The sequence below is a fragment of the Patagioenas fasciata genome, chromosome 10, assembly GCF_037038585.1.
Source record: "Patagioenas fasciata isolate bPatFas1 chromosome 10, bPatFas1.hap1, whole genome shotgun sequence".
Classification (NCBI taxonomy): Eukaryota; Metazoa; Chordata; class Aves; order Columbiformes; family Columbidae; genus Patagioenas; species Patagioenas fasciata.
The window spans coordinates 841076-868011 of NC_092529.1; the positions used below are offsets into that span (position 1 = coordinate 841076).

General features: G+C 54.1%; 1 protein-coding gene across 1 annotated transcript; it reads right to left on the minus strand.

Annotated features, from left to right (window-relative positions):
- Positions 1–512: 512 nt before the first annotated feature.
- On the minus strand, positions 513–25428 carry LMCD1 (LIM and cysteine rich domains 1). The gene is made up of 6 exons (XM_065845832.2): positions 25332–25428; positions 13361–13449; positions 12077–12332; positions 7565–7897; positions 3079–3294; positions 513–2426 (listed from the first exon to the last, which is right to left on the minus strand). The coding sequence occupies exons 1-6, from the start codon at positions 25356–25358 to the stop codon at positions 2268–2270; spliced, it is 1080 nt and encodes a 359-aa protein (XP_065701904.1). The 5' UTR covers positions 25359–25428; the 3' UTR covers positions 513–2267.
- Positions 25429–26936: the final 1508 nt, after the last annotated feature.

A 26936-nucleotide genomic window follows, 5' to 3' on the forward strand; every position in this document is an offset into this window, starting at 1 on the left:
CCCGGCACCCGCACCCCCTGCGCAGGGCAGAGGGGACCCCGGGAGAAGAGGGGTCCCTGGACACCCCATGGCCGAATGGGGTACATGCGGGTGCTGTCCCACGGACACAGCACAGGGGCAGGGAGCTGGGAGCAGCTGCACCCCGCTCTGCACAGGATGAGGGTCCCCAGCCATCGACGTCCAGACAAGCATTCCCCACCCTGAGGATTTCTTTTTTTGGGATTTATTTTCCTTTCAGACACCCACATAACATCTGTGCACCCACCTCGTGGGCAGACCGCCAAGAGGCAACCAGCTGTGTGCACAAATGGACACCGATGTCCATCAGGGAATGCTGTGGGGATGCTGAAATCACGATTCACGGGTGACTCACGCTGTCCCCATCACCGCTCACACCAGGTGTAGGTACTTTCGGCTGCCTTATCATCATAGGGTTTAGAACAATGATGTGTCTTTAAAAATTTACAGAGCTGTAAAGACATTTCCCTTGTAACAAAATGAAGAAGAGGCAATAAAGCTAAGCACTGGGCTTTATTTTTCATTCCCACTTCACTTATAACCAAAGTGCCTGTATCCAAGGGAGCTTTATTATTCCTCACACATCCTCTCTTGGCTTGCAGCACCCGACCGAGGTTACAGAAGCGACACCCCCAGGCACTCAGCGCATCTGTTGACCAACCCGAGATGGACAGAAGCCCCAGGATCACGATGCCCTGTGCCACACGCCACCGCAGCCCCAGCATCGCTGCCAGCTCAGGATGCAGCAGCACCTCTCACACTCTTTAAATACCACGGCGCTTCCAGGAACATCACCCAGAACGTCACCCACGCAGCAGCACAGGGCTGGACGAGGCACACGAGGGCCTCACCACACAGGTACAGATTGGTCTTTACAGCACACGGGTCTCACCCGCTCCCCCCAGCAGCAGAGCGGAGCATCCCCAGCGCTGGCAGAGAGGGCAGCTCCCAACCCACAGCTTCCCCCCGCCCTTATTTGCAAGTTATTCTACCATAAGCAAGCAAACATCCACAGCACAGAGCACATGTTGAAGAGAAACCTGCGTCCTCTGCAGCAGAAAGAGAACATAGCAAGTGCAAGCTCTTGCACACTCACCTCTGCAAAAAATATTCCAGTTCTCTGGTAAATAATGCAGACATCTAATGTAAGAAAAAAGATGGAGCACGCAGACATCTGCTGGCATGGATGATCTGATATTTTCAGCGACTCCCAGAAGCATTGCACGGCTTCGGGAACAAGTGCTACCGGCAGAGACTCAGTGCTGGATCCTGGGGTGGTGCCACCCCATCAGCTCCCAGAGGCAACAGGGACCCCCAGGGATGGGAGGGGACCCAGCCCAGGGTGCTGCCAGCTCCCATGGAAAGGCTCGGTTCCCCGCTTCTTGGATGCATTAGCAGGAAAAAGGAGAGTTGTGGCATTTCAGGCACAACCCCCACCCCCAAGTCAGCTTAGGCTGGAAAGCTGTTCTCCATAAAACTCCAGGTCTAACCCAGCCGAAATAAAGGCCCATACTTTAAATGCCTAACGACCTCCAGCACGGCGGTGGGAACACAAAGCTGCTCTGTGCAAGCGCTGCAATCACAGGCAGCGGGAGCCGGTGCTGGGACCTGCCAGGAACGCGCCTGCATTCCAGCCCAGGGCTGGAGCTGACGGAGCTGCACCCTTCCCTCCGCACCGGGGTTCAACCACTCACCCCTGTGCCAAACACGTCGTTTTTTACGTTATTGTACACGTCAGAGGAGAAAGCTGCAGCTACGCGTTGCTGCAATTTTACATCATCTGCTTTCAGAAAGTAATCACCCAGGTTAATGAAATTTTCCACACCCATTGCTTTAGTACAGTTCTCAGCAGCCTGTTAGAGTAAACTTCCAGTATGGATTTAAAAAAAAAAATAAGAACAACCCTTGTTTTTGACCATGATGTAGGTTTAGTATGCCAAAAGTTACTACTGAGATGTGTTATTTCCAAAAGACTGTTGCAAGATCTTAGTCATAAGCAGCTTGGAGAGACTCTACAAAACACAGCACAACACAGAACCTCCTTTTCAGTCCCTCCTGGGCACGTACGCCGTGTCCTCCCACCCGCAGGCGTACGATCTCCTTTGCTTCCCCCCAGGGCAATATCCTCGTGCAAGCTGGATGGGACGCAAGGGGCACTTAGCTGCTTGCAAGTGAATAGCCAGGCTCTAACGTATTATTTTTGTTTAACTTTCCGCTTCTCGTGTGCTTGTCAGCCACCCCAGTCCCGCTCAGAGCCGCTTGCTCTTGCTGCAGGTCGTGCACAGGAGGCTGGTGTTGTCCAGGGCGAAGGGCTTGCCCGTCAGCAGCGTCTCGCACTCCTGGCAGGCAAAGTGCTTCTTGTGCCAGGCCAGCCCTTCCGCCTGCTGGTAGTCCTCCGAGAAGATGATCTACGGGACAGACAGACAGACAACTGCTTATTTCCAAGCCAGAGCAGGAAAAAATGGCCCCACGCCTCCCAGCCCCGGTGACCAGCACCAGAAGGACGCAGCTCCCGGGGGACACGGGCAGGTTAGGACACCCCTCAGCTCCAGAAGGACAAGGAACTGCTGGAGAGAGTCCAGCGCAGCCACCAAGATGCTGAAGGGAGTGGAGCATCTCCCGTGTGAGGAAAGGCTGAGGGAGCTGGGGCTCTGGAGCTGGAGAAGAGGAGACTGAGGGGGGACTCATTCCTGGGGATCAATATGGAAAGGGGCAGTGTCAGGAGGAGGGAGCCAGGCTCTTCTGGGTGACAACCAGTGACAGGACAAGGGGCAATGGGTGCAAACTGGAACACAGGAGGTTCTGCTTAAAGATGAGAAGAAACTTGTTCGTGGTGAGGGTGTCAGAGCCTGGCCCAGGCTGCCCAGGGAGGTTGTGGAGTCTCCTTCTCTGCAGACATTCAAACCCGCCTGGACCCCTTCCTGTGGAACCTCAGCTGGGTGTTCCTGCTCCACGGGGGGATTGCACTGGATGAGCTTTACAGGTCCCATCCAGCCCCTGACACTCAGGGATTCTGTGACCGAGCAGCGCAGCCCGTGGGTCGGGTCGGGCGGTCCGTACCTCGTCGCAGCCGGCGCAGCGCGGGCGCAGGCTCTCGCAGTAGTGGCGGCCGCACCAGGCCGCCCCGCTCCTCCAGAAGTAGATGAGGTCGACGAGCGGCTCGGCGCAGCGGCAGCACACGAAGCAGGCCGGGTGCCACTGCCGCGAGTAGCCGGCCCGGTCGGCGTACACCACCGGGCAGTCCCCCGGCACCGCCTGCTTGCAGGTCTCGCAGCGCTGCGGGGAGAGGGAGACGAGTCAGCACGGGGCAGCAACACAGCAGCGATGGATGGGTATTTACTCCTCGCATACCCCCACTCATGGCATCCTTTCAATGCATCGTTTGTACAAGTTAGCAAAGCATGACAACATGCTCACTGAGCATGTCCCCAACTCTTTCCACTTCCAAATAGCCTGAAGGACCTACTGCGGTCCTGCTTGAGACCCCATAGCACCAAGGAGGACAGTGGAAATATTAAACATTTAATTCCAGGACTGCCAACCCACGTGGCTTTGGTTTTTGTCCAAGCTCTAGTTCTGTGAAGGGAAACTTCAGAATACCCAAGCTAGACTTTACAGCCTGGAAGGCCCAGCAAATACACCAGTCTGAAACGAGTGCAGCGAGGTGGCAGAGCAAGGAAAAGCTAAACCAAAGAGAAGGGAACAGCTGCAGCTTGAGAGAGGGGCTGGGAAAAGTGTCTGAGTTGTGCAGAAGGGCTCTGCCAACACCGAGCATCGCAGGGCACCCGTGGCCAACAGCACCAGTGTCTCCAAGTCTATCGCCCCACAACCCATGCAAACATTTGGAGCAGTGCTGCGTACGGACATCATGTCAACTCATAATGTAATCAGAAGCCATACGTATGTATTTGGCAGCCTCACCTGGAACACTGTGCAGTTTCTTCCGGCCGGATCCCTGGGCAGGTAAGAACAGCACCACCCACCCCCAGCTGAGTGAGGGTGGGTAGTGCTGTTCCTTTGGGACCCCCAAAGTGCCTTTGGGACCCCCAGCCTCAAACCAACCTCTGCTAAAATCCAAAGACTGCCCAAGAAGGAGTTAAGGCATCTTATAGCGCAGCATGTCAAAGACCTTATTTTGCATAGAGATTAGGAACTTTGTTTTTTTCCCCTCACTGTTCTTTGGAATATACATCTATGTATAAGACAGATGTCACTCTAGAGATTTCAGCACAGTGCTTTCAATTTATAACAGTCCAAAGAAACAACTAGATTTGACTAATCTGAAGATTAATGAGCACGCATGCATATTACACCCAAGACCAACTGGGTTTACTCTTCATCTGCGCCTGCAGAGTAATCCTGCAATTAGTTAAAGCAAGCTTTAAAGCTCTCCTCTCTGAAGCTGACAGCTGAAGAGCTGTTATTTAAGTTCTCATTTAAGTCTGGATGGTCCAGGCCAGGCTAATTGCTGCTGAGTCTGTGCTTTGTCACTCCCAGAAGAAACGCTCTCAAGCAGCAGCTGGAGTCTCTCCCAGCAGCGCCCGTGGCTGCACGGCCGGGCTGGTGCCAGCAGGGGTGCAGGACGGGCCGCAGGGACAGGGCAGCTGTGCTGCGCCCCTGATGCCACCACAGCCTGGGGACACAGGAGCCCCGGGGATCCTCCCTGCGCCAACCCCAGGAAAGCAGCAGGAGGAACGGCTGCACCGAGGGAACGGGGCTTCCCTGCGAGTCAAACTGCAGAACAGCCTTCCCACCACATCCAGCCCCTTTGCTAGCTCACAGCATCATGATGAAAAGACCGTTCTTTATATCCAAGGAGTTTAAGAACAGCAGAAGGTTTCAGGTCTATCTACACTCACCAAGCAGCTTTTCTTTGTTTTGTCACTATTATTTCTAGCACACCATGCACTTTGCTACTGCCTCCTCCTTCATTCAGCCCAGATTTCCAGTAGCTGCCTTGCAGCCCTTGAAACGGTTTTACCACGCTGACGGGCACCTCCTGTTCTACCAGCAAACCCCGTACAACAAGGAAAGGCAGCACACGAGGAGACAAAACGTTTCCTGGCCTGGCTTTGCTGTGAGTCTGAAAGTGGAGATGTGGGCTCACACGGCTCCCTCCACAGTGCGGGGCTTCAGAGGTGTTGGTGAGGGCAGGCGGTGAATCCTGCGCCCACGGCAGGGGGCTGAGGCCGTGTGCTCCCCCACACCCTGACACCGCCCCAGGCACCAGATTCGGGTGACTGGTGGCACCAGAGCCCTGCAGCCGCCTCGGCGCTGTCACCCCATCCATCCCATCACCCCATCCATCCCAGCCCCGCTTATCTCGCAAGATCTAACAGCGAGAACAAACACCAGCAGCTTCCAACTCCCAGCTCAAGTTTCTTGCCAACAAGAACTGTTAAAAGAAATCCAACTGATTTTGCTGTTTCTTTCTATGGCAATTACTCACAGGGCTTTTCCTCAGCATCATGTAACTCCCCCCCGCCCCGCTCCCCGCTATTTACACAATAAATTTACAGCTTGGTACTCCTCCTCCATCTCCATTGTGTAGGGAGATGAGTGAAGACTTCATTAGCAGTTACCAGAGGTGCTGGCCAAGAAAGTGTCCCTTCTCCTAAGCTTTCCAAACTCCATCTCCCCACCCAGGCTGCTCCGCACCCACGGCTCCCGCAGAAGGGGCTCCCTGAGCACCCCCTGCAGCGCCTCAGGCTTTTGGGGACAATGGCTGATTTCCACCAACTGCTTCAGGATTTGGTGTGATTCCACCACAGTGGCTCGCAGCACCAGCCGCCTTCCCAGTTCTGGGAGGGTTAAAAGCGATGTTCTGCTTGGTGGGAACGCTCAGCTCGGACAGACAGGTCACAGTGACGGGGCCCCTCTGCGCAGCCACCTTCAAAGAGCTGTTTGAGCTCAGACGCCTTTCTCACGGTGATTTACGCTGGCCCCGTATGTTTTCCTTTACACACCAATTCCAACACAGCTGGCCCGAGCGTGCAAGAAGGGGTTTAACAACCTCAGCGCAGGGACCACACGAACGCCTGAGGAACCATTCCAGTTTGTTTCTTGGTGCAACACTGGAGCTTTCTGCATTTATTCTCTTCTACAGCAAGGGTGGCGGTTTGGTTTTTTCCCACACCTAATGGTCATAAATCTGCAGCTCAGACTCACACCTCCATCGGAGACAGGGCGAGGTCAGGCTGCTGCTGCTGATTAAGAGGTTTGGTATTTAACAGACGCAAGACCTAGAATTTTAGCACGTTTCAGACCCTGGGACACAGTCCATTTGTATCAAGTGACCCGCATTAATTCCTGCATGGGAGACCAAATTAACACAGGCAGTGTTCTGGCAGAGCGGGACACCGGAGGGTCTGAAGGCAAACCCCAGCCTGCGCTGAGCGGAGCCGCACGGTGCACCAGGGCTTTGGAAGCCGTTCCACTTGTCAGCCAGTGCCTCCAGAAAAACGATGCTTTAAACGACGGAGAATAACATCACAGTTATGTATTTATTTGGAAGAGCAAACTTGCAGTCTAAATAAACCCTCATTGCCAAGATGGCTTTTATTAATACGTTTAATTGAAACCTTCCTTTTTTGGCTATTTCTTAGCTTAAATTTCCTTGTCCAACTCAGTATTTTGTTGCAACAGTGAAAAGCTGCCAGTGTACCAGCGAACTCTGACAGTCAGACACACGTTAACAGAACAGGCGGTGTGGAGGGGAGATGGTATCCGATAGAGTGAGATGAAAACTGCTCTTAACCCGTTAGAATCTCAGTGCCTTAATAACAGACACCATTTTTTTCCAGTTTTAAATCCTCTGTTGCAAGTTCCCCAAACAAGGAAGGGCCAGAGCACAATTTTCACTCACCACATTTTGTGATAAGCGTTTGTTCAGCAACCACGACGGCCGCGCCAGACAGCACGAGGAGAATGTAAATCTAAGAGGATGCCAGGAAATCTCAGTTACTTCCCTGTGGAAGTGTATTTTTATGCCCAGAGACATGCATGGTCTGTTCAGAGCTCCGCAGAGCCATTCCAGCCCTGGGAGCATCACCTTTGCATTAACTACACTGAGCCAGCCCCTGCGGTCACTCACAGTCTCTCCACTCACACCTGGAAACACTCGCCAGCTCACAGCAAAACACCTTCTGCGTCAGTAAAGTCCTTCAAGACCACAGATATCCAGGGACACACCATGCCCAATCTTTCAGAGCTGCCAAGGACCCACAGCTGAAACCACCGGCTCCTCCAGCTAATGGAAAGTGTACTCACCATGGCGGCTCCACACGGCTTCTGCGGCTTCTCACCCTGTTATACGGTGTTTGTGCTCAGCAGGAGCACGGGGGGTCCCACCAGGGTCTGTCACCAAAGCACACCATGGCACAACCGGACATGGCAGCGCTGCAGCCCACAGGAGCCACGCTGTGAGCAGGGAGCACATCACCTTCCCCACCTCCGGCTGAGACTCACTCTGTCCCCCCACAGCTCCCGGCGCTCAGCGCAGAGCCGGACACCCCGCCAGCCCGTCCCCATGCAGCACAGCACTTACGTAGTGTCCCCCGGCCGGCGGGCGCTCCAGGGCCCCGTTGGTGGCCTCGGGGGGTTTGTCGGCAGCGATGCTCTTGTCCTGCGCCTTCCCCTCCTCCTTCCCGCCGGCCTGGCCCGGCAGAGCCACCTCCCCGACGCCCAGCGCCTCAGCCTTGTACTTCTTGACGAAGTCTTCCATGAGCTGCAGCTCGCCGTCGGCGAGGCCGCGGCACTGCGCCGGGTCCTGGTCGTACAGCGGGAGCTGCCGCATCAGCTGGCGCCGGCGGTAGCACGCCCCCTCCGTCCCCGCCACCGGCTGCATCTCCTTGGGGATCAGCTCCATGTACTGCATGGCCTGGGGTGGAGAGAGCACAGGGGGTTACTCAGGCGCTGCCCAGGGAGCACCAGCTCTGTTCGTGCAGGTGCTTTGCAAACAGAGGCTCTGTTTGCATTATGGAGCAGTGGCAGAAAATACACCCCTTCCCTTCCCCTCCCTTTGAGTTACTTTAACAGAAATAAAAGGCTGAACTTATTCTGATGCAAGTAGCATCCAAGCTACTCTTCATCATTTCATTCTCAGAAAGGAGCCTGGGTGCTTTGGTTTTGTTTTGTGAAAAGATCCCAGCCTAGCCAGGAAAGCAAAGCAGCAAAGACTTGCTCCGCTAGTTTGCACCCAGACCCCAACGCCCCCCCTCGCCAGCACCAGCGTGCCACTGGTACAGGTGATTTGACAACAAGGATGCTGAAAAGACCAGAAACCCATAAACACCAAAACCTGAGCCCAGGCACCTTCCTGCCGCCTCGTGCCAGGGTGGGAGAGCTCCGGGCACAGGGCCAGAGGCTGCGCCTGAGCGCCCCATAGCCCTCAGTGGCTGCAGGCTGCATGGTTTACAGTGAAAGATCCCCTTTCAGCCATTAAAAAAAAATCTTAATACAAGAAAAATAGCTGGGTAGCAAAGTCTGTATGCAACGCTGACAGCCACCAGCTCTACCCAGCTACTGATTTTGCAGTAAATGGAATGTGTTTGGTCACTGATGCCCTGCAACATGGAAAGTAAGTGCCAAAACACTCTCCAAAACAGCATCTCCTGCTCAGCTGGCCACCACCTGCTGCTTTAAAGCAGAGCAAAGCGAGCTGCGAGGCCTGTCCCGCATCGCAGCGGCACCGGCGCAGGGCTCCGCACAGTTAAGCGGCCCCGGGCTGCGGGGAAGGGACCTTCCCACCCCAGGCATTTCCCTCTCGCGCTGTGAGGAGCCCAGGGGCAGCCAGCTGGTTCCCTGCCACCCCGCGCTACAGACCAGCTGCCTTCCATTTGTTTCTTACTTGGTCAGCAATTGAAAACTGGATTTTAAAAACACGGAGAAGCAATTAACTGTTTGCGGTACACGGTCTGGTTTAGCACAGACTTTTAAATACAGGAACATTTGTAACAACAGTGAACAAGTCACCCCATCCGCAAAAACTCCAAAGGCAGCTTCCCCTCAGCCGCCCTCAGGTGGATGGCAGCGTTGCAGGGGACGATTGCCCGAAGACTTGCAACAGGTAAATGATTTAACAGAGGCAGGGCTGCTTCCCATTTGAGTGCACGTTAACATCGCTGCATGTTACGATAGGCAGTGTTGTGCCCCTGTGCAGCGGCAGAACTGCATGGTTGCTGTTTCGCAGGAGAAGGCGCTGCTGGGCAACAGCTGCCGGAGTGACCTCCTGCACAGGTGGCTTCATGGACATGAGGGACCCTAACAGGAACTACAGAAAAAGAGACGAGAACTCCCCAACAGCTCCTCCCAGGCCCCACAAAACAGGGATCCTGCCGGTGGTACCCGACAACCGGAGAGAAAAGCAACCAGCAGCTCAGTGCTGCACGAGCTGGGGGATCAGGACGGCAGATGCTCTGCGGCTGGGCTCGGCACAGGAGCACCCGCAGAGCAGCTACACGGTAGGATCTTCATTGAATAAACTCTTAATCCTCAACAAGCGCGCCAAGACTAACAAACGCCTGCACCGGAGCTGTGAGAGCACCGTGCGGCACCCGCACCTGAGGGGTCCTGTTCCACCCCACGCCAGACTCACCCCTGCTCATGCAGGGTCGGTGCTGAAAGTGCAGCCACAGCCCCGGCTCCAGAGCAGCTGCAGTGCCCAGTGAGGGTTTGCGACCTCTGCGCACACACGCGGTGTCATTTCACTCCCTGACCAAAGGAACGCTCAAAGTTGTAATCGCAGATGTCGTAAAAGGCATCCAGAGAATAGATCGGGGGAAAAAACACAAAAAACCAACATTTTGACAAAAACTGAAATGAAGGATAATAAAAAGTTGTTTCTTCTGCTGCTGCCACGTATTAATGTGGTCAAACACTTTACTGTGCTGCCTTAGCACAGGTAATTTTGAGGAAGAACACTTTAGTTTTTCACTGTTAACTACTGGACTTTCTGAGATATTTTATGATCTGTTCTTTTCTCTTTCCCCAAGGACCTTTCATAGCTTCTCCAGGCACAGCTTAATGAAAACACTCTGAACTTCCTCTTATTATTGGCACATCCACTCCAGGACAACAGTGTTGAAAACAAGCCCCAGCCTGCAGCAGGAAGGCGCTGGAGCCAGTCGGTTCTGCACCGTGGGCCCAGGGCCCTTCTGAACCATCCCGAGCGTGGCCCACACCCCGCACTGCTCCCGGGAGCCCGCCGAGGCCACTGGCCAGCCAGAGCCTCCCAAGGTTGTCCAAAGCTGCTCCGCACCGTCTGCTCGAACCAGGCCAGCTCCCGAGGCACCGCGCAGTGCCGCAGCTGTCACGCACGCTTGTCCCCGGCTGTCCCCTCGCAGGGATGGAGGATGCTGCGGGGGGCTGCTGGGCTCCCAGTGCCCCCAAACCTGCCCTCACATGGGGTACGGTTGGGGCTCAGGCCCAGAGAAGCAGCAGCTGGGGTCTGGGGGTCCTTCGTGGCACGGAGCCTGCCCGGCCCGAGGTGCCGGCAGCTCATGGAGCAGCAAAACCTGCATTTCTGATCAATCCCGGGCTCAATGGCCAGGGCGGGCTGGGACGAGTGCCACCATTGTTCTCCCAGCCCTCACCAGCTCCCTGGGGCCTGGCGAGGCAGCAGCGGCCGGACAAACATCCCGATGGCTGGACAAACAGCCAGGGCCCAGCAGGGGCTGCGAGCAGCAGCACTGTGATTAAACAGGCCCGGGGGTCTCGGTCCCTCATTAACACCCTGTGTCCTGCTCCAGGTAGCACCCCAGGTCCCAGACTGCCTGCCACCCATCAGCCTCCCCAAGGGAGCGATGGCAACTCCGTTTTCAGAAGAAATAATCACTCCCCTCTTGGGTCTGCAGCTGCGATCTCACATTTGTTTCCCCAATTCTTCTTTAAAAAGAAATCTGGTTGCAATTTTCAGCAGCTTTAAGCTGTTTGCTTAATTTGAAGAGCAAGAACTGCCCACTAACAACAGCGCACTACGCGCTGTTTCGGGTCCAGCACGGTGAGACGCCGGCCCCGCGGCAGCACCGCCGGCTCACACCACCGCAACATCAGGCACGGGGACGTGGTGGGGCTGGGAGCGTGTTTCTGGATCCAAGGTGTCAATGACTACCTCAGCAAGCAAAGAATCATTTCTATATGAAAGATGACAGTTATTGTGCCATTACCATTAAAGTCCACTTCCATAGCAGAATAATTCACAAACAGTGCTAGATTCAGATGTGACATATTACTGCCTTCCACACTGATTTAGTTTCCCTGCTTTTAAGACAGACTGAAGCAAATTTCCTGAAGCATTTGCTGGAAGAAACCCTCCAGATTGGCGGATGTGTCCCAGCCAGGTACCTCCCCATGCTGGTGGAGGAACAGGCTCACACACAGGTCTGCAAGAGACCAGGCTCCAGGAGCAAGGCAGGACCTCCCTGTCCACAAGGGACGTCAGAGCACAGGGCAGCTCCTCCTGCCCACATAACCCCAGGAGCTCGCCTCCATCACCTCTCCCAGAAGCCCAGTCCAGCCCTGTGCTGTTGAGAAGCACAGAGAGCAGTCTCTGGAGTCACCCGGCTGTCCTGTGTGTCCCACAGCTGTCACCACCCCAGTGCCCCCCCAGGGTGTGCAGGATCAGACCCCAGCCCGGCTGCCCCGAGAAGACCCAGCGGAACCGCTCCCAGCTCCACCGGGTTCTGGAGCGCGCAGACGCCTGCGTGGGCTGCTCGGGCGTTCACAGCTGGCAGGACAGCGGAGACGGGATCGCTCCTCCGCAGTGTTTGTATTGGACATGGGCTTTACCAAAGCAACGAGCTTTCTAGTTGTAAAATCCATTAAGACTTCTCCTAGAAATGTAAGCAAACCTATAAAAAACAAAAGGCAATCCATCGCCCTCTCCTACCTACTCTGGTTATTTACACAATTTTCCAAAATACAAAGTGTTACGTACATTTTTGCTCTGCAAGGCAAACCATATGTTTTATTATTTCTCTGTGATAACTTTATTCCAAGCCGAGTTATGTCCCCCATTAGCGACACAACCACCAGCCAAACGCGCCGTGGACCATCTTACCAGCTTCTGGGTGAGCCCCGGGGGAGCCCACTCGTACGTGATGGTGTCGAAGGTGGGGTCCTTCCGAGAGACGATGGGGTTGGTGATGATCATGCGGTTCCTCTTGTAGATGCGAACGCCGTCCCCCCCCTTGACGCGGGCGGTGAGCGTGGCGTACTTGGAGTCCGACAGCAGCCGCCCGATCTTGCGGTCGTCCTCCAGGTCCGAGCTCAGGCTGTGATCCTCCTGGCTGCATTTGCACGACTTGCAGATCTTCCTGCGGGTGACAAGAGACACCGTCCTTACGGGGTGAGCTGGGCCATGGGAGGAGCAGGAGCATGGGATGGCTCAGCCACCGGGCATCAGCATCTCCCATGGGACCCACCGCTTCCCCTGAGCCCCAAACCCCCTCAAGCAGCACTAAGCCTCCCACCCTCCCCAGTGTCCCACAGCCGAGCACCGACCTCACCTCTCAAAGCTTCACCTGACATGTAAAAAGTGACCGCTACAAGAGGAATTGTTCCCTGAGTATCTGTTATTTAAATTATAATAGCTATAAACCACACAGATAAATCTGTAAGGCCACTTTCTGTTGGCCAGCTTTTCCTTCAAAAGCTAACAGCAAAACGATGAACTACCTCCGATATATACACACACATACATATATATAACCTCAAGTATTTATATGTGATTCTATTTCAGCAGGAACCTGGAATACGTAGGATTCAAACCAGCCTTTGAATCAAAAGAAAACCAACAGCGATTCAAGCCAATGGGTGTTTTAAGCGGAGATTTCCACGCGGTGGAGGTGCTGGGGGCTGCAGGACTCGCTCACAGCCCAGGACCCCACAGCTCAAGCTGCAGCCCCCCCGCACCAGCAACTGCGGCAAACGGGGCTCTCCATGCACACAGGAAAGTCCTGTGTTCTGAGACGGCCTCAGAGGGCACTAATTCTCTTTTAATTAATGACATCTGGATAGCTCCATTTCAAAACCCCCTTTGTTTCCCCCAGTTCAGGTTGCAAGCAGAGCCAGGCAGCAGCTCACAGCCAAACATGCAGCACTGGCTGCTCCCACCAGCTACTGATACTGGTGGCTATTTAACTAAATCACTGTTTTTAAGGGGAAAAACTGAAAATAACGTATCAAACACCAAGATGTTTCTGACCAGACACCGTGTCCTCTCTGCACATCCCAAAGCTGCTCAAGTGCTCCGCGGATCTTTGCTCGCGAAGCCACCGAGTCTGAATACGGACAGGACCAAGGGGACAGTGTTGGGCAGGGCCTATCAAGGCCAAGTCGTTACCTCCAAGAATGTGGCTCGAAGCCCGCGCACGTCCCTCTGCAGCGCAAACACGGCACACCTCTTCCCGACGGCGGCTGGCTCACCGACATCTGCAAGAGAGCAGGACACCACCGTTGGAAAGGCTTTATCCTCACAGGCTATTTGGGAGCAGAGCACTAATCCTGTGTTTGCCCTTCAGACGTTGATTTCTGCAGCCGTGCCTTATGTCCTGTGAAGCCTCAGACCTCCGGAACACCATCTGGCCACTGTCCACGCAGCCCTGCTGCAAGCTCACGCAGGGATGCTCGGGATGAACTGAGGGAAGGCGGCACGTCTGGAGCAGCGTGGGGAGGCAGCACACACACTGTGAACATGCCCACAGACGGGCAGACAATCTCATGCACAGCAGCCTCAGGTCTCATTAAATAGCTATTCCAATTTGGCTTATATATCGCACATGAACCTGTGCAAGTCAAACTCCAAGCAGTGAGACATGGACATCCATTGCCACGACCTGAAGCTAAACTTGCTTTACTGCAGCTTGGACCCGCCTTGGTCTTCCTCCAGGGGCTGGAGGATATTTTGGGAATGCAGCACATTTCCACCCCTGTGCTGCTGGCTGTGGGGGGACCTGCTCAGCTCCCCCGCTCCAGGGTTGTGGGTGGTTCAAAAATAAATCCCGCTTTGAGGAGGGTGGCAGGGCCCTGCAGGGGTGGCCAGGCAGCCGCTGAGCTGGGGATCAGCCCTAAGCTCAGCCCAGCGGCTCCACAGCCCAGCTCAGACGTGCAGCTGGGGGCGATGCTGGCAGCTGCTCCTGCATCCCACCCGCCCCAGCACCAGCTCCCGGGCTCCTCAGAGCTCCCGCACGCACCCGGGGCACCCCCAGCTCTCCTCCCACACCCAAACTCACATTCCGCAGCTTTCAGCACTCAGGCAAAGACATTTAATTGACTTGAAAAATCTAATGTTGCTAATAAGGACAGAAGCTCTTATGAACAGACGGTTCTAGAAACAGCAGGATGCTGGTTTGCCAGTTTTGAGGTGGATGACAAGCCTTTACACGCCTTTTTTTCCTACACAGAACTATTAAGTCTCCATACAAGGCTGCTCATGCTTGAGAAACCCAGCCCGAAGGGTACAAAATGGCCCGTTTCAGAGACTGCTGCTTCATTTGTGTTGCAGCTTTCACCTATAGCTTCCATCTCATTTTCCTCCTGCAGTCTTTCCAGATGTTTTGAAGCCACTGGAAAGACCTCTCACCATGGGAGTTCATAAAAATACACTTTAAAAATGGCCTTAACACACACACACTCCACCCTGACTCTAATATCCCAAAAAACAGGATATTTCTGATTCTTCAGCTATGTGCCAGCTGCCCAGAACCGATAAAGACACATAAGATCCAGCACAGAGCACTGACAACCCTGCCAGTTCTGGAGCCTTGTGTGAGATGGCTACTGACCGATGGAGGTTTTTAACCAACTCTGATCTTAATGAGTCAGACAGAAGCCAAGTACAGGCAAGGGACTATGAACGGTTGTTTATTTAAACTAGAAGCACCTGGATTAAGTGAACTTACTTGGAAAAGTTTCATTACATACAAGGGGGGAAGCAAAAGCGTTGTCAGTAGCAAGAACCAGTATGTGAACTCCCCCAAACAACCTGACACTTCAGCGGCCAAATCAGCATCATTGCAGCCCACAGACGTCTCGGGTGACCACCAGCCCCAAGCTCTTGTTTGTGGGTGTGTGCAGTGTGACCCATCGCTCCTCACCTCGTGAGCCGGCTCCCGGCCCAAAACCACAGGAAAACATCTGGCGGAAGGGATGAGAGAACTGAGAGGCTCTTCAAGGCAACACATGGCTCCTGAGGTGGCTCAGGGGCACCTCGAGGGACCCCACCAAGCCTTGGGGACATCCCTGTGGACCTGATCTCCCGGCACACAGGGACATGGCACTTCCGACTGCTGCACCGCTGCCCTGTGAGCCCAGACCCCTCGGGCAGCACCTCCCGGGACAGCCCGGGCACATCTGGGGACGTCACTCCCGCTCCCTCAAAGCGGAGGAGTTTGGGCCACGCTCGTTTCCATCTCTGCGCGGGGGCCAAACACAACAGGAGCCGCTGCCCGTTTTCTGGGCTGCCTGGTCAGCAGGACTTCCTGCCCAGATACGGAGCTTCCCCTCACCGCTCCGCTCCAGCTCCTCAAATACGCATTAAAGGAGATGTCTTTAAAAAAGACACTGCAAAAACCCCAAACCCAGTCCGATAATGTGGAACAAATGCTCACTGACTATCTCAGACTCCACCTATGCCCAAGCCCATCTGGAAACACCAGTATTAAACAAGGAGATACTAAAGTTTAAGAGCTTGAAGACATTTGTAATGCCTTTTAAAAAAAGCCTATGTCAAACTGCTTGGAGGAACAGCAAATTCTCACCATGACTAGATATACAATGCATTTTAAGAGTTCTGTTTTGGCTTTTTGTGTCTCATAGCATTCTTGCTACTAAAGGAGAAAAAACAAGTCAGTGCAGAGGAAATTCTTAGGTAGTGAAATGATAGGAAATTGAGGCCACTCTACCCACAAACCCATTTCTGAACAATCTCAGGACTACGCCAGTATTACCATGGTTCGCTGTTCTACTGGCCAAAGGCAGGGCCATCCCAGACCCTGGTGGGTTCGCTCAAGGGCTGGGAAATAGCCAGCCTACAATGAGAAGAGACAAGCAAAACACCCAAACACGGCTCCACGCTGGTGCAGAGCGGGGCTCTGGGAAGGAGCACCGACCCCCCCCGGGGGTGCTGGGAGGGACCCCGGGCACAAGCTCCGACAGCTCAGGTCCAGCTCCACGCACAGCCCAGCTGGGGCTCCGGAAGGTTCTCCGGGTGTATCATCACCCCCAACCAGCCCAGCACACCTGGGCCAACGACCCTTTGCCAAACACGCTACTGAAGCCGGTTTGACAATTGGGTTTGTTGAGATGGGAGTGTCCTCAACGGCACATGGAGAAAAGAGTTTTCACATCTACGTGACTTGAAAAATCTATCAAAGAGGAAACTTCCTTCCACTCTCCTCACAACCAGGTAATTGCCAGAGATTTGGTACCTCCACAACAAAGACTTCAGACTAAACTCAGGTGTTTCCCCCAAAGGCCCCTGTAGAAACAACCAGGCTCATGCTACAGGCAGAGGCCAAATTCCAGACCACAAAGGGAGTGAACTCAGACACCAGCACAGCCCCGTAGAAACGTCCTCTCCAGCCAGAGCTGCAGCTACACAAGTACTCTCCTCTTACCTATAACTGGATGGATATGGACACAGCCCCACCAGCTGCCGCTGTTTGTGGTCTCCACATCCCAGTGTGAAGCTGGAGCAATAACCAGCTCACTGCAAAGAGCATGGGCAGCAGGACGGCTGCTGAGAGCCTGCAGGCAGGGACGGGTGGCTCAGGTATCGTACAGGAGGAAAAGAGCCTTGGGATGTACTTAACATCTCTCCACAGAAGTACAGGGTGGCCCCAGCGCCCTGCTCCCAGGACACTCCATGACAAACCCCACTTTTGCTGACACTGCACAAGGGAAGTACGGCCAGGAGCCTGGCACTTACTTTTTGGCCATACTTAGGTGGTTTTGTTGCTGTGGGTTTGTTTGTTTTCCCTCCTTTTGCTACTAGACTGCTCCCTACACCATCTTTCCTCAGCCATGCACAAAGCACAGGGTCAAGACAGACTCAATAAATCAGTTGTGACCTCCAGAGTGTGCTACGTGTCATGAGACCACAGCACAGAGTTGGTTAAGTGACAAACAAGGTGGAAACGGGATCCAGCTGCTAAATCAGTCACTGTACGAAAGGATAACCACAGCAAGGAGATCCTTATCTGATCAGGGATGCTCAGACCATCCTCCCTTGGAAGACCTTGAGTTCCTTCCTCTTGCATATCCACAGGGACCTTGGTCTAATCACAAGAAGAGTCTCTGACAGTCATGCAGATGGGAAACAAAGACCCTGCAAGGTCAAGGTGTGCCCTAGCAGGACGGTTTCACCATCAGCAGCACAGGCACTACGCACCACATGGAAACACAGGGTGGCTTTGGCCAGAAGAGAAGGGCACCTGCAGGGCCACAGGTCCAGCTGCAGCTTAATCTGGAGCCACATCCTCAGAGGAACTTGGGTCTGAAACAAGGTTCAGAGTTTGGGCAAGTTGGGCCAACACGGTCATTAATCACAGGCCGCTGAGGACCCACAAAGCTTCCAGGAACACACCCCGGGAGCAGGAGCTCCCAGGGATGGGACACGAGGACTCTGCTCGCTCCGACTCGCTGTGCGCCGTGCTGGAGAGGACAAGCGCCACCAGAGCAGGTTCCCGAGGGGCTGAAACCCGCGGGACCGTTCCTGTGGCGCTGCTGCGAGCCACCCATCGCCCCCCACCTCCCTGAGGGCTCTGCGTGCTGTCCCAGCTCCAGAAGGGACCGGCGGCGCGGGGCCCTCCAGCTGCTGCAGAGGTTTCTGGATCCCCAAAGCACCGATTGCACAACACCTTATTTGGAGACCAAAACCGGCAACAGAGACACGTAACTACCTCAAGTATGTTTTCTCCTCCTTTTTAGGAAGGGGAGAGGAAAAGCTGGTTTCCAAAAAGTTACTGCGAGTTGACAGGAGCGGTTGAGAGCCGAGGTCCCCATTTCAGACGCTCCCCCAGCGCCCACCTGCAATGGAAACCTGGGGTGCAGCCTCTGAAGAGCCTCACGCAGCATCGGCATCCGATACCCTACCCCAATAAATCACAGCAGAGTGCTCCAGCGAGGCCGAGGGACCACGTGAACGGTCTGGGTGGGGTTCCTCCAGCTGCAACGAATTTTGGAGATTAACAACTCTGAGAAAGTCCCTTGAACAAAGAGAAAGGGAAAAAGTCACTCGATATTCACACGGGTGGGACCGGTTTGCTCAGTACAATTGTTGAGTTTCAGGATATGGATGGAGAGCAATTAATGTGCTGTCATTATACAACTATAACAGAGCTAAGCTTGCGTAATAATAGGGAGCTAACTCACATTTCCTTAGGATTTCCAATAACTGGAGGGTGTAAGTGTTTACGTGTAACAGAGGTACCTGCAAGCTCTGGAAAAGTTCACCACCACCAGTGAAGTGAAGAAGTATTTGCATGGGCTGCAGCAGAAAAAGCAGCCAAGCCCCACAGCAAAACACCAGCACATCCAAGGAGCCGGGTTTGAGGTAAAAGCAGGAATGAAGTCAGACTCTACACACAAAAAAGCCTTTTCGGTTGCATTTTCCTTCCTATTGTGGGTCCAGCAAAGCAGGTTCACAGCAGCAGGGACAGAGGCACAGACACCAAGCTGGGGACACGCACACCGTGACACTGCCCTGAATTCAAGGCAACAAGGACACCGCCGTGCCAGTAATGGCCAGAGCCTCTGCTGCTCCCCCAAATCCACCAGTAACGACAACCACCCCAGTTGTGTGTGCTGCTGGGAGGCTTAACTAACATATCAGCCGTTCAAAAAGCTTCATATAGAAAGGTAGCCCAGGGAATATCCACTCTGAACTAACAAGAAACATGTCAAATAGTGTCACTCCTGTTTAAATTTCCTAATTCAGGCTGGAAAGCAGACGCATGTGAAGAAAAAAGTTTCTCAGTTATCTGGTCAAGTTAAAGATCGTTTTTCCCTTCAGTGATTCCTACGCTGGCCAAAGGTTCACATCAGTCCCACAAACCCCAGCTCACAGGTGATGGTGTGAATGAGGCCCTTTGATTTTCACCTGGCCAGTGTCCGTATGCACGGGGCAGCGACCGCACCGCTGCTCTGGCATCCTTGTACCACCGTGCATCTCCAAAAAACCCTCCGTTTTGTTTAGATATTTAAACAAGTAATTACTTCGAATCCCAAAATACTGAGTTCAGGCCCTTGTTCCATGCAGAAGAATCTAAATCAACCATCTCCTGGCTGGTGAAAATCTCCTTTCAGGGGCTTGGCCTCAGCACCTTAATTCATGCTCTGGATGGGCAACCTGTCTGATTTACTTTCCTAGATGCTTTCCCACCCTGGAAAACCTCTCAATAAACCCTTACGGGGGATCGGGGCTGGGCTGGGGATCCTCAACAGGGCCCGCAGGTGGGATGAACCGTGCGAGGGCAAACAATAACCAATAGATACGCTGGCTACTGTAAGTCTCTCCGAGAACAGCAACCGATTGTTTTGATTTATTTCCTTCTCAATTCCACAGACAGAAAACATCTATTGTAATCGTGACCTGATCACAATTTGTGTCCCTGCCAGATTCTGAGCAAGCGGTTATCCAAATTACCACGCTCTCAGGAAAAAACCAACAAAACACAAAAGACTGTCTTTCATCTCTGATTCTCTCTATAGGATTTATTTAAGTCAGCAGTGAATGAGTTGGTATCGTCTGGAATACTGGAAACACTTATTGATATTAAACTTTGCAAAGTATGAAGCTCGTTGCCTTTTATTTCAGCACCACAGACCAGGCAAAGGCACCAGTGTCTGAGAAACTATTTCAATGGGGTGCCAGATCTCAACCTACAGAATGAGACAACAGCACCAGAGCCTCTGCAAATATCTCGCTCTTCCGAGAGCGCAGAGCTGGCAGCATTCCTTCCTCCACCAACAATGTGTGAATTAACGATAAGAGAAGGGCAAACCGCGAAAAATGAGATGAATAGATTTTTCCACAAGCAAGCCCATGCTTCAGACACGGGGTCTAATTAAAAAAGCAAGCCAAGCTGTGAGTGGGTGTATGGGATGGGAAGAACACACCCAAGTTCAGTTAAACAGCAGCTGTGCTGCATTCAGCACTCAGGTGAGTGTCCCGGTGCCACCACCGGTACCTGTGACCTTCCCACCGCTGACCAACCCGGGAACGAGGGACCCTCGGTGCATCCGCACTGGGCACTTCGGAGCTGCTCCCGTCCCATTGCTGTACAACAGCCCCGATGAGTCCCCTCAGCATCTCTGGCCTTTTTCCGCTGGTTGGTTTGGGGCGTTTTTGTTAAAACCTTTTATTTGGTTTTTATGACTGCCTTGATCAGTCCTCTACTTTATTTCTTCTTTGCATTCGGATTAGAGCCAATCCCTCGCTGCCCAGGAAGTGGTGGAGTCACCATCCCTGGAGGTGTTTAAAAGGTCGCTAGACAGGGTTCTTAGGGACATGGGTTAGCGCCAGAGCTAAGTTATGGTTGGACTCGATGATCCTGAGGGTCTCTTCCAACTGAAATGATTCTATGACTCTATGATCTCCTCAGCTCTACCACCTGCATTTGACAAGCAGGAGATCAAGACGAGAGAGCTGGCTGATGAGCAGCCCTGGGACAGACATTGCCCCCACGCAGCTTTCGAGTGACACTTCCAGGTCTTCACAAAGAGCAAATGAGTGAGGCCGAGTTAATTTTCCAGCAGGTGATGCCCACAGAAGCTGAAGGGCTGTGCCGCCTCAAACACCGGCCGGGCACGGGCAACCAGCCACAAGGCTTGTGCGCAAACTTCCTCTCCCCGAAGCTTCTGATGGGCAAACAGTAGAGTTTTATCCCTGTGATAGTGTTTCATTAGGAAGGAATCTATCTGGAGCGGTTTGCCAAAGACCATGCAAAAGCTAATCCTGACAGAATTAGGCTGTGTGCTTAGTAGGTAAGGCAATAAACTCCCAGCATTTAAAGCTTCCAACAGACGTATACAACTGTGCTGGAAATCAGTAACCGTACTTGCACGGCAGTTTGTATGCAAGTGCCACCCAGCTTCTCTCAACCAAGGCTGCAGGCACAGGCAAAGTCCCTGCCCTAGGAGCGCGTATTTTTGCACGTCTGGAAGTGATGAAGTCAAAGGGTTTAGAGCAGGAGAGACAGTGAAAATATGAGGAGTCAGGCTGGTAAACAGCAGCGTGAAGCTCTCGCTCTTCCAAAAAGTGAAAATAGCTGCCCTGAAATCTTCCCCTTTCTCCGAGCCCCCTCTTTAAATGGAGCAATAGCTCCAAGCTAGGACATCTGAATACCTCTTTTCCTGAATGGCTGAAATGCAATATTTCCTTTTTAAAGGGAGAAAAGCTCAGCCTAAACAAATACTCCAGACACCGCCTCCCTGCAGGACAAGAGGGATTTTGTAACTTGTAAATTGTATTTTATGGGACTTGACTTAGTTCCAAGTCCAAGTCCCAAAATAAACTCTTTAACCCATGTGCTGCTTTATGATTTCATATCTATAAATACTCGCTCAGAGCTGAGCAGGTTTCTGCGTTAAGATCCACATCTGTTTCCCGGGACAGCTGCAGCAGCTCCTCCCCGGGGCTCCAACACCAGGACGCTGCTCCTGAGCTGCGGTTTGGTCCCACGGGTACAAACCAGCGTCCGGGGGGTCCATGGGGTGACACGGCCACGTCCCCAGGCCACCAGCCATCTGGAGCCCATCGCCAGCACGGGGACCGCAGCCCTCATCCATCGAGAGCAGGCTTTGTAGACACAGTACCGACTGCTCATAACCGAGCCCTGAGCTTCTGCGAGTGGAGACCGTGACCTGGAACCGTGAACACTGGAAGGGATAAATCACTTCCAGTGGGCTCATTGTTAAAAATAATGATGTCCAGCTCTCAGAAGTGAAACTGCCTGCACAGTTACTGACAGCGCTTACACATTTAAATGACCAACGCCACCCTTTGCAGGCTCTGGCTGCATCTGTATCTGTGTGCCCGGAGCACTTGGAAGTGGGTTTGGGCAGAACAGAAGTCCCAGGTGTGTGCTGCAGGAGCCCATTTCTGGGCACAAGCCCCATTACTCGGGAGCTCTGTCCCCACCACACGGGCCATCTGTGGGGCTTCAGCCCCACTCCCCAGGACACGGTTTATGAAAATATGAATGAAAAAGCTGAGTCTCCAATGGTCCCTCGAGTGTCTTTTAAAAGCTCCGAATTTTTGGACTTCACAAAGGGCGAGTTCCCAACCCTCACCAGCGCTCCCATCCGCGCCTGCAGAGGGATGCGGGGATCTGGGCGTGCTGGGATGCTCTGCTGATGGAGGGGGCAGCTCTGCGCCCCCGTCACCCAGACCCGCAGACATGGGGCCGATGTATCCCACCAGCACTAACGCACTTCTCCACCCTACAGTCCGCTGCAGATGTCTGCAAAACTCCATGCTAAATAACTGAAGAAATAACTAAAGAACCAAGATTTGTATTAACTGAGCAAACTTTATGTTGGCTTTGGACGGTGCTTTTAGCTTACTGGGTTATTTTCTCCTCCTGACAAAAATGGGCCGGGTTTAGTGAGAACAGCACAGAACCCGCGCTGCTGGCACAGCCCAATTGAGCCCAGAATGCCAGCCACCACGCTTTATCTTCCTTTCGAGTTTTAACTCTCCATTTAGCATTTAATCTAAACAACCCATTTGCCAAACAGAATGCCGTCCCACTCACGCTGTTTTAATTTCCTCAGAAAGAATCCCATAATACACTAGGCAAGACATCAACAATAATTAAACCCAACAGTGATTGAAAATCAGATTTTCAGGGCCTCGCAACAAGCCCTAATGAGTTCCAGACTTGCCTTCCCCGGCTTGCTCAGACTGGCTGTGCAACACTGCCAAGCCAAATTAAAACTTGACAGTATTCCACCCCATGCCCAGAAAGAGTGCCCTTCTCCCGATTCAGGAAATTAAACAGCCATCTACCGCAAAGACGCCTGTTTGTCTTTGGGGATATATTATTCAGACAGCGATCCAAGGTCTGTGTTGGTTTTTTATTATGTTATTTCATAGTTCTTTTGAAGTGCAAACTAGCTGGGACTTGTCCTTTTTTATACTGCCCTGCCTGGCTCCAGTTGGGGTGACAGGAGCCGGGCAGCTCCTCAGAAGATGGGGACACGAGACATCGCGTCCCCAGCCCGTGCAGGGTGTCCCGGGCGGCACCTCCTGCCCACGAGGAGCCACCACGAGCTGCACCCTTCCCTGCAGACACGCTGTGCTGGTCCCTTCACACTTCAAAGGGAAATTAAAGATAACACCTTGTCCTTCACCATTCCAAGCATCCAGCCCCACATTTTGGACGGTTCTGATGGTTTCTTGCAGGTGCCCTGTAAGGCCCCATCTCTCTGGACAAGGCAGGAATGGAGCTGCAGCGTGACAAAATCCCTCAACAACCCACAGCCACCCACGGAAAAGGGTCAGTTTTCACTCTCATGGGATCCATCTCCACTCAGTGCTCAGTCAGAGCTTCCCGAGGGCCCCCAGTTGGCATCCCAGGGCGCAGTCCCCAGCAGGACCCTACAGACACGTCCCAGGTACGGACACGTCCTGGGGGCAGCAGCAACAGGGACCCGCTGGCAGGGAACACGTTGCTCCGAGTGCCTGGGGATGACGCACCAGGGAACACCTTCCCAGCAGGTCCTTGCCGAGCCCCAGCAGCCCCTGACACCCGTGGGGACAGGGTCACCCTGCGCTGCCACGCTGGGGACGAGGAGCCCCTCGCACCCCCAGAAACAAGGTGTTTTGGGCAGGACCCAGCGAGCAGCTGTGCTGCAGAGAGGAGCCCCGCAGCCAGCAAGCCCTGCTGCCCACGCCACCGCTTCGCAGGTGACCCGCAGGAGCAGCCCGTTTGCCACAAAACCCAGCAAACCGGCTCCCTCGGGATCCAGCAGCACAGTCCAAATCCAGTGGGACAGAGGGAGCTACACCTCTACAGAGAAAGGCTCCTTCCCATCCCAACAGTGATGGAGGGACATCCAAGGACAGCAGTGGGAAGAAACTTGTCACAGAAGCTGATGGCCAAGGGTGTCATCCCTCACCTGGAAGGCCTGGGGGTGCCCCTGCACCCCAGCAGACCCACAGAGGCCGTTCCCAGCTCACAGCACTGGGCACTGCCCAGTTGGGGCCATTTGGCATCAGGCCATAGGATTACAACAGCGTGGAAACCGAGAAGCGCCGACATTAAGTGTTTAACTCATCTCCTAATTATGCAGTGACAAAGGTACAGCAAGCAAGGTCATCAGAGCAGCTGCTCCCCAACAACCCATTCCACATGGTTTTTAGTCAGCAATTAAACCCCCTTCCATTCAGCTGAATGCCGTGCCAAGAGGGCCTTTCAGTTACTCCGGTTCTTTTGCTCATCAAAAGCCGCCGTGGCAGAGCTGCGGGATTTCCTGAGGAAAGCCGGCCTTTGGCAGCCCAGCCCGGAGCCAACGCTTGCAGAGGGGCTGAAAGGAGATGAGCAACTCCCCCAAGGACACAAGCTCAAAGGAGAGCGGTCAGTGTTATGCAAGTTAATTTCGACAACAAACAGCTGCTTTTCCAGCAAAAGTAGATTTCTCATACAGAAATAAGAACAAACCCAGACGTGTGGTTGGACAGTGTGGCTGGGCAGACCCAGTGCGTGCCAGCACCACACCGCCACAGTGCCGCTAGTGACATACAGGGAATATTTAAGTACTTCAGGGAATATTTTTGTCGACTCTTAACCCTGAGTATCTAATAACTCACACAATATTCATGCTCTGGGACATTCCTTTTCTTTGCACCATTTGTTGCTCCAGTTCCTTACTCAAAACCAGTATAGCAACAGTTCCAGGGCAGTTGGGCTCTAGAGTTTTGAATCATGCCACATAAACACAAGGAAAGAAATAAACGGGAGCAAAGTGCAGCCGTAACAGGAGGTGTTGGATGCGTGTTTATCACCCGGACCCGAGGGCACTCAGCGCCTCCCGAGCCAGCACAGCCCGGGAGCAAGCACAGCGGGCAGGAGGTGACGGATACGGGGAAAAGATCAATATTAACATTCCTGCTGGTGACCGCGGCTCCAGGTGCGCGCCCGTCCCGTCCCGCACGCAGCCGAATGCGGCTTCCCCAACACGCAGCCGCTCCCCGGGACCGCGCAGCCCCGAGCGGGCAAGGGGCACCCAGAGAGGAGGGAAGTGGAACAGGCACCCCACGGGGCGCCCACGTCTGTCTGTCTGTCCCCAGCCCGGTGCCCCGGACCCACCTTCTGCACGGCCGGTCCCAGCTCCATCCCGCGCCGCGTCCGCTCGCCCAGGGCGCGCTGCCCGACCGCCGCTTTTCATTGGCGACCGCGGCTGCCCTGAGCCGCCCTCAGCCAATCCGCAGCCGGCAGCAAACTTTCCTGTCCAATGGCGTGCGGCGGGGCGGGGCGCGCCGGGCAACGCGCGCACGTGTGCGCGGCTCCGCTCCGCGCAGCCCCCGCGGGCGCGGAAACAACGAGGGCAGGGGGAACCGGCGGTTTAGGCGCTGCTGCCACGAAGCGGCGGTGCCGGGAAGGGTCCAGAGGGGAAGGGATGGGCCCGGGGCGGGATGCGGGCCTGGCCGGGCTGGGGGGAGCTGGCAGCTCTCAAGCCGGGTCGCCTTTCTTGGCTGGGCTGGCGACTGTCCTGCTGTTTCCCTGTCCCGCTGTCCTGCTGTTCCCCTGTCCCGCTGTCCTGCTGTTCCCCTGTCCCGCTGTCCTGCTGTCCCGCCGTCACAGGCTCTGCCACCCAGCGCAGGGTAACAGATTTTGGGAATCAGGCAGCAATGTGCTGGGGCAGTTTGTCACAGAAGGCAGGCGTGGAATGCTTTTAGCAGAATAAACTGCTTGTTTCTCTTGTTTTTTCAAAGTATGTTAAACATTGAATAACGATCTATTGCCTTTGGGCTGGTTTTCACATGAAATGCCAAGGTGTTCTTTACAGCTCCCAGCTCCCTCTCCTGCCCTGGTCCTGCACAAAGGCCCTTTGTGGGGTGGGGGGCTCCAGCACTCCCAGTTCTCTCCCCCAGCTCCCCCGTTCTGCTGTCCCCCACCGCTCCCCCTCCTCGTGGTGCCTGAGTCCAGGAAAATCCCCCACTGAGACAGCAGACACCCGGATCCAGCCTCGGTTCTGCGGTCAGAGCCCCGGGAGCAGGGGGCACAGCCAGGGCCCGGGGCTGAGCTGCCCCCTTACAACCCCAACTTGAAAAAAACCATCCTAAACTCCTGTGTTGGTTTAATATCTCACATGTTGGTACGTTTTCCTGAGATTTCTTGCCTGCATTCCTGCAGAGAAGGGGGTCAGATACCGCAGGCTCGCTTTGACCTGTATTCAGTTTCTGGGAGCGCTTCATGATTAATTATGTCCCTTTTGCTCATCTGCTTCCGCATGTGACCCCAGCAGGTTTTATTGGAGCTCACGTTGCACTTTGCCCTCAGCACCCCAATATGCTTTTCTGAAATGAAGGAATACAATTAACAGTGGCCACGCGGAATGGAAAACGAGCGACCGGCAGCCCAGGCTGGCACCTCACCGGGAGGGCACCGGGAACAGGCGCCTGCGTCTTCCCTCCGCGCTCCAGCCGCGCTCTGCTCGGCGCCCTCTGCCTTCCTCGGGCTGCAGAAGGAGCTGAGGACGTTCTGCGGAAGGAGCTGAGGACGTTCTGCAGCCTCCAGCTGTGGGATGCACTGCCCAGGTCCACGCAGACACCCAGTACCTATGGCTCTTCAGAAGAGGTACTGAAACATCCTCAAAAAGATCTGGGTTAAAAGCAAAGGCAAAAGAGAAATTCTGGAGAGGTGACATCCCTCTGGGGAGGACGTCTGAACCTGATCTTCCAGAGGCATTTT

Excerpts from the sequence above, each read along its gene's own strand:
- LMCD1 (XM_065845832.2), bottom strand. The coding sequence starts at position 25,358 with ATGGAGCTGGGACCGGCCGTGCAGAAG. Across the intron at positions 13,450-25,331 it reads TGGGACCGGCCGTGCAGAAG|ATGTCGGTGAGCCAGCCGCC; the intron begins GTGGGTCCGGGG and ends GCTCTCTTGCAG. Across the intron at positions 2,427-3,078 it reads GCTGCGCCGGCTGCGACGAG|ATCATCTTCTCGGAGGACTA; the intron begins GTACGGACCGCC and ends TCTGTCCCGTAG.